The sequence below is a fragment of the Alosa sapidissima genome, chromosome 18 (genome assembly GCF_018492685.1).
Source record: "Alosa sapidissima isolate fAloSap1 chromosome 18, fAloSap1.pri, whole genome shotgun sequence".
In the NCBI taxonomy this organism is placed as follows: domain Eukaryota; kingdom Metazoa; phylum Chordata; class Actinopteri; order Clupeiformes; family Clupeidae; genus Alosa; species Alosa sapidissima.
Window position 1 is genome coordinate 31,218,658 of NC_055974.1, and position 7,500 is coordinate 31,226,157.

General features: G+C 45.8%; 1 protein-coding gene across 2 annotated transcripts in view; it reads left to right on the top strand.

Annotated features, from left to right (window-relative positions):
* The window catches only part of LOC121689815 (sialic acid-binding Ig-like lectin 12), a 28,876-nt gene that overhangs the window by 14,132 nt on the left and 7,244 nt on the right, over positions 1-7,500 (top strand). The window contains exons 6-7 of one of the 2 annotated variants that reach the window (XM_042070035.1): positions 1,630-1,664; positions 2,102-2,287. In XM_042070035.1, coding sequence (XP_041925969.1) covers positions 1,630-1,664; positions 2,102-2,215 — 149 coding nt within the window. In that variant the 3' untranslated portion in view covers positions 2,216-2,287. Of the gene's footprint in view, positions 1-1,629; positions 1,665-2,101; positions 2,288-6,570; positions 6,946-7,500 lie in introns of those variants that run through there. The other variant, XM_042070034.1, reaches the window with a different exon arrangement.

Sequence of the window (7,500 nt, forward strand, 5' to 3'; positions counted from 1 at the left end):
CACCCCACACAGCTGAACTCTATCACCCCACACAGCTGAACTCAGAGTGCCCCATCACCCCACACAGCTGAACTCAGAGTGCCCCATCACCCCACACAGCTGAACTCTATCACCCCACACAGCTGAACTCAGAGTGCCCTATCACCCCACACAGCTGAACTCAGAGTGCCCCATCACCCCACACAGCTGAACTCAGAGTGCCCCATCACCCCACACAGCTGAACTCAGAGTGCCCTATCACCCCACACAGCTTAACTCAGAGTGCCCTATTACCCCACACAGCTGAACTCAGAGTGCCCTATCACCCCACACAGCTGAACTCAGAGTGGCCTATTACCCCACGCAGCTGAGTGCCCTATCACCCCACACAGCTGAACTCAAAGTGCCCTATCACCCCACCCAGCTGAACTCTATTACCCCACACAGCTGAACTCAGAGTGCCCTATCACCCCACGCAGTTGAGTGCCCTATCGTGCACCCCACACAACGTGCCATAAAGTGCGATGCAAGTGCGATGCCAGGCAGTGATGAATTTTTAGCAAACAAACATAACGCCCATGGATGTGTCAATGAACGAACATAGGCCTGGCGCTTGATCTAAAAATCGCCATCTTACACCCACTAAAAATCATTATGGGATGTAAGCAGCCCTATAAAGTCCCAGTTTTTATCAGGCTATGTTGTGGATTGTTACCGCTTGTTAGTCAATAGTGAAAGTAAATAACTTAGATCTGCTTTGGCATTGCCTATGAGACCTGTGAAGTTAGGGTCAGTTCAGTTTGCCTATGAGTTCAAGTAATAGGCGAGTGCAGAATGCATGTAACCTGACTCTCGCCAGATGAACTTCGTTCCGCCTAGCTCCACTCATCCATCTGGGATCGATCCATTGGAGTGGTGCTTCAGAAGGCTGGGCCTTAATCAAAAATCCTTGCATATGATTGGATAAGCCACTTGTCCGTCATCTATTGACATGCTACTTCAACCACTCACCTCGAAGCCAACCCGTGACGCTGAGAACAGTCCCACAGTCGCTTCTACGCTATGTCACATCTATGAAACTCCCGCCCTGCGTCCTGATTGGCTCTACCATAAAATCTGGTGCCGAAATCACTCTCAACGGAAGCGATCCCAGATGGATATGAGTGGAGCTAGGCGGAACGAAATTCATCTGGCGAGAGTCAGGTTAGAATGCATGTAGACAATACTCTGCTACTCACGCATAGGAAATAGTAGCCTACTAGAGCAATTGTGCAAGCAGATTCCTTCAGATATGTTGACTGTCTGTTGACTGTCTGTTGACTGTCTGTTGACTGCTTGCTCTTAACGGGAATGACAGATGCCATTCTCATTGGTATAAAGGATGTTACACCCATAACTGATTAAGAAACATAAGAACAACTCTTTTGAACAATGCGCCCAGCTTTTGTTTCACAAAATCACACCGTTAACTAGCAAATGTGGACTAGACACACATTAAATGTCTTTAAACTTTGCGCCTCTGACCAGACATTTCAGATCACCAAGATAGGGCCCAGAGTAACAGCTGATAGCTCGTCATCATCCCTGCACTGATCTCATCATCAAGTTTAAAAACATGTCATTCAGATGTTTCCCTGATTCCCTACCCAGATCCTGGTGATGAGACACAGTCTCCTCCTGAGCAGGTGAGTCTCATTAGCACCTGGTTGATGTCCATCGTGTCTCATGTTTCATGTAGAGTTTAATGAAGCTACTTAGTAACAGCATCCTCTCATCTCTTAGTAACAGCATCCTCTCTTGTCTCTTAGTAACAGCATCCTCTCATCTCTTAGTAACAGCATCCTTTTGTCTCTTAGTAACAGCATCCTCTCTTGTCTCTTAGTAACAACATCCTCTCTCATCACTTAGTAACAACATCCTCTCTTGTCTCTTAGTGACAGCATCTTCTCATCTCTTAGTAACAGCATCCTCCCTTGTCCCTTAGTAACAGCATCCTCTCTCATCTCTTAGTAACAGCATCCTCTCTTATTTCTTAGTAACAGCATCCTCTCTTGTCTCTTAGTCACAGCATCCTGTTGTCTCTTAGTAACAGCATCAGTCCCCTGTGTTTGCTGTGTTTCAGGAGTCCGGCGTGCTGAGATATTCAGCTCTGGGATTGGCTGAGAGGGAGGAGAGGAGGCGGACCTTCCACAGAGAGGACACAGAGTCACGCGTGTTTTACTTTGCTGCAAGATAAAGACTCAAACTACATCATACGTGTGCACTGACGCTGATGATTTTACTATTACACATTGTTAGTATTAAATTAGTGTAGTTTGGTTTACTACTTTAAACTTTTGTACCTTGTACCAGTTTACCATTAAAATATACTGTGCTTTAATTGGTGTGTGGAGAAATCTCTCTCTCTCTCTCTCTCTCTCTCTCTCTGCTCCTCCACTACCTGTGCCTGCTCCCCCATCACATGAATTAGGTGTTAGATGGTGACTCATGTATCAGCTAGACATCAGAAACACAAGTCCTCCTGTGGCCTGTTGGGGGCGCTATAGAGGGTAGATGGTGGTGGAGCTATAGACCCATCTCTTATCAGTGTGTGGGGCTTTCTAAAAACAAGATGAGGACATGACAGTGACTCTATGGTGTCCCACAACATACATGATGAGGACATGACAGTGATTCTATGGTCTCCAACATACATGATGTGTCACAAGCAAGACCATTATGAACCCAGATGTGGACACAGAGACAGGAATTGCGTTTCGGTATCTTTAATAACAGGCCCAACACACACAGTCAGTTGTCTTGTAGACCAGAGTTTGTGAAATCAGCAACAGTCTATTCACAAAGTAAATGTAGCCTCGCTACTCACGAAAAGGTAACACAAAAAGTTCCAGTGAAAGTCTGTAATCCTCCTGGTCAGAAAGTCCACAAAACATCAGGCAGAATCAAATCCAAAGACAGTCCAGAGATCGCTAACCAGGAAAATCGAACAATACAAGTGCCAGCGTGGCCATATGGCCAGCGTGATAACTCGGCAAGCTAGAAGCTGAGTGAGCCTGTTTAAATGCAGCAGTCAATCAGGCAACCAGGGACAGGTGTACAGGTGGGCAAGAGGAAAATATGGAACGGACTTCAGGGCATGGCATAGGACAAACGAAGGCAGACCGAGCAAAGCAGCCAAGAGCAAAACACGGATCACGACCGAGAGGGGCCGGGCTGGATCGTGACATGATGAGGATATGACAGTGATTCTATGGTCTCCAACATACATGATGAGGATATGACAGTGACTCTATGGTGTCCCACAACATACATGATGAGGATATGACAGTGATTCTATGGTCTCCAACATACATGATGAGGACATGACAGTGACTCTATGGTCTCCCACAACATACATGATGAGGACATGACAGTGACTCTATGGTCTCCCACAACATACATGATGAGGACATGACAGTGATTCTATGGTCTCCAACATACATGATGAGGACATGACAGTGACTCTATGGTGTCCCACAACATACATGATGAGGACATGACAGTGATTCTATGGTCTCCAACATACATGATGAGGACATGACAGTGACTGTATGGTGTCCCACAACATACATGATGAGGACATGACAGTGACTCTATGGTGTCCCACAACATACATGATGAGGACATGACAGTGATTCTATGGTCCCACAACATACATGATGAGGACATGACAGTGACTCTATGGTGTCCCACAACATACATGATGAGGACATGACAGTGACTCTATGGTCACCAACATACATGATGAGGACATGATAACAGTGACTCTATGGTCTCCCACACACATGATGAGGATATGATAACAGTGACTCTATGGTCACCAACATACATGATGAGGACATGATAACAGTGATTCTATGGTCTCCCACAACATACAAGTTGCAGCTGCTTTGGAGCTCTGAATCTTAACAACTTTACACGAATAAACACCTCTGATGATGTCATGATTTGGACACACCACATCATGTGGACACAGCATGAGAAAAACAAGGGACATTAAAGAAGCCCTATGCAGGGACATTAAAGAAGCCCTATGCAGGGACATTAAGGTCACATGTGCTGTCTGGATATTGGCTTCCTGTCCTGCAGCTCTAAGTGTGTGTGTGTGTGTGTGTGTGTGTGTGTGTGGGTGTATGGTGGTGAGAGAGTTTAAAGACCAAAACAGAGACCACAGTACTTTTCCACTGCATATAAACCCAAACAAAAGCACACACACAAACACACACTTCACACAGGCACTTCACACAGATACACACACACTTCACACAGATGCACTGAAATGACCCTTGCAGTTGCTGGTTTACGAAGGTCCACACACCACATCACACTACAGCTTGAACAGTAGGTGTGCGTGAGATGTGCGTTAGTTTCTTATGTTACCCACGATATTCTTGAGCCAACAATGGGCGTTGCCATGACACCTAAGCATTCAGAAATCCATTAGTATTATTTCTGACTGAAGCTGTGTTGAGTGAGACTGCACTAAGTTCTCCTGTACACAGAATGGATGAAGCTGTGTTGAGTGAGACTGCACTAAGTTCTCCTGTGTTGAGTGAGACTGCACTAAGTTCTCCTGTGTTGAGTGAGACTGCACTAAGTTCTCCTGTACACAGAATGGATGAAGCTGTGTTTAGTGAGACTGCACTAAGTTCTCCTGTACACAGAATGGATGAAGCTGTGTTTAGTGAGACTGCACTAAGTTCTCCTGTACACAGAATGGATGAAGCTGTGTTGAGTGAGACTGCACTAAGTTCTCCTGTGTTGAGTGAGACTGCACTAAGTTCTCCTGTACACAGAATGGATGAAGCTGTGTTGAGTGAGACTGCACTAAGTTCTCCTGTACACAGAATGGGCGGAAGTAGAGTCATGAGTAAGATGGATAGATGAGGTGCAGTTGAGTGAACTGAACTATACTAAGACATTAACCAGATTACTCTATCTGAAACACAACTTTACACAACTCTGCCCCCTAGCCCTGGTTAGCTTCAGCCAGTTAGCTACAGCTATCATAGTGACCGGAAGCTTGTTTCCTAAACTTGCAGCTGGTTTCTTTCATGTATCAGTGGTTTAGTTGTTATGATCACCAGTGTAATGTTTCGTTGTTATGGTCATCAGGGTTGTTATGGCGGAGTGGTTTGGTTGTTATGGTAATCAGGGTTGTTATGGTGGAGTGGTTTCGTTGTTATGGTCATCAGGGTTGTTATGGCGGAGTGGTTTGGTTGTTATGGTCTTCAGGGTTGTTATGGTGGAGTGGTTTGGTTGTTATGGTCACCATGGGAGTTGTTTAGTTGTAATGGTCACCAGTGGCATCTCTAGCCCAGACCACTGGCATTTCATTATCATGACAACTTTTTCATTCCTGGGCACTGGTGGTTAGTATTGCGTTGGCCATATGTATGTGCGCATGTGTGGTGGACACAGACAGAGTGGGTGGACGTTTGTAATCATCACGCCCTCTTTTCGTTATCATCAAGTCAGACCCACCATCACAACCTCATTCCATTAAAGCCACTGCTGCAGAGTTCAACAGACCACTCTACGCTCTCTCTCACACACACACACACACACACACACTTCAACAGACCACTCTACGCTCTCACACACACACACACACACTTCAACAGACCACTCTACGCTCTCACACACACACACACACATACACACCCCCTTTCCACTAAAGTCACTCCGTCAGTGCACATTAGACCTATTCACTCCCTCCACACACACACACACTTAACACACGCGATGGTGGAGGAATCTTTATCTGGCCAGCTTCTCTACATGATGGGTGAGTACAGTAGCCTACTTAGTATTCAGGGATAAATAAGTTGCTAGTGCCTTAGACTGTGATGGGTGAGTAGCCTACTTAGTAATCAGGGATAAATAAGTTGCTAGTGGCTTAGACTGTGATGGGTGAGTAGCCTACTTAGTAATCAGGGATAAATAAGTTGCTAGTGGCTTAGACTGTGATGGGTGAGTAGCCTACTTAGTAATCAGGGATAAATAAGTTGCTAGTGCCTTAGACTGTGATGGGTGAGTAGCCTACTTAGTAATCAGGGATAAATAAGTTGCTAGTGGCTTAGACTGTGATGGGTGAGTAGCCTACTTAGTAATCAGGGATAAATAAGTTGCTAGTGCCTTAGACTGTGATGGGTGAGTAGCCTACTTAGTAATCAGGGATAAATAAGTTGCTAGTGGCTTAGACTGTGATGGGTGAGTAGCCTACTTAGTAATCAGGGATAAATAAGTTGCTAGTGCCTTAGACTGTGATGGGTGAGTAGCCTACTTAGTAATCAGGGATAAATAAGTTGCTAGTGGCTTAGACTGTGTCCAGACTGTGTGATGTAATACCACATGGGTACTGAGGAGCTGTGGTCGTAATGTGTGTGTGTAGTGTGTGTGTAATGTGTGTGTAGTGTGTGTGTGCTCAGTAAAGGAAGCCTTCAGAATACCATGTGCAGCCACATTGTACTCGCTGTGTACTTCTGGGACAATCAGAACACACTTCTGTGTGCGTGCGTGCGTGCGTATATGCCTGTGTGTGTGTGTTAGGTGTGCTGCTGGCTGTGTTCTCCATGTCCATGTCCACCTCAGTGGTGGTGCGTGAGGGTCAGTCGGTCCAGATGAACTGTTCATTTGACGTAAAGGAGACGGGATTCACCTCAGTCACCTGGCTGAGACAGACCGACCAGTCCACTCCAGTGTCCATCCTCACAGCTTTGTATAACTACCAGAAGAATGATGCAAGGAAAGCAAATTACCACAATGGATTCAGCAGCAAACGCTTCACATGGACTATAGTGGCCAACAGCATCTACACGTTACAGATCAGAGATGTGAGTGTGTCTGACTCTGGACTTTACTACTGTGGGATGCAGCCTGTGGACCACATGGTCTATCACAATGCCACCTACTTAACCATCACAGGTAACCATTACCTTTCTTACACTGTGTGTGTGTGTGTGTGTGTGTGTGTGTGTGTGTGTGTGTGTGTGTGTGTGCATGTGTGTGAGTGAATTCATGTGTGAGAGTGCATTCATGTGTGTGTGAGTGCATTCATGTGTGTGTGTGTGTGTGTGTGTGTGTGTGTGTGTGTGTGTGTGTGTGTGTGAGTGCGTGTGTATGTGTGTGTATGTGTGTGTGTGTGATTCTGTGTGTGTGTGTGTGTGAGTGTGTTTATGTGAGTGTGTGTGTGTGTGTGAGTGTGTGTATGTGTGTGTGTGTGTGTGTGTATGTGTGCGTGTGTGTGTGTGTGTGTGTGGGCGTTTCTGTGGTGTTGCTATCTTGGTTTCCTGTCCTGCAGGTCTATGCTGAAGCGTGAGAGATGTGTGTGTGTGTGTGTGTGTGTGTTTATGAGTGGGCGAGAGAACAGAAACCACACCAATTTTCCACTGCAGATCAACCAAGATAATGGCATGCACACACACACACACACACACACACACACTGACACACTGAACTGACCCCCTAGTTGGCCTTCAT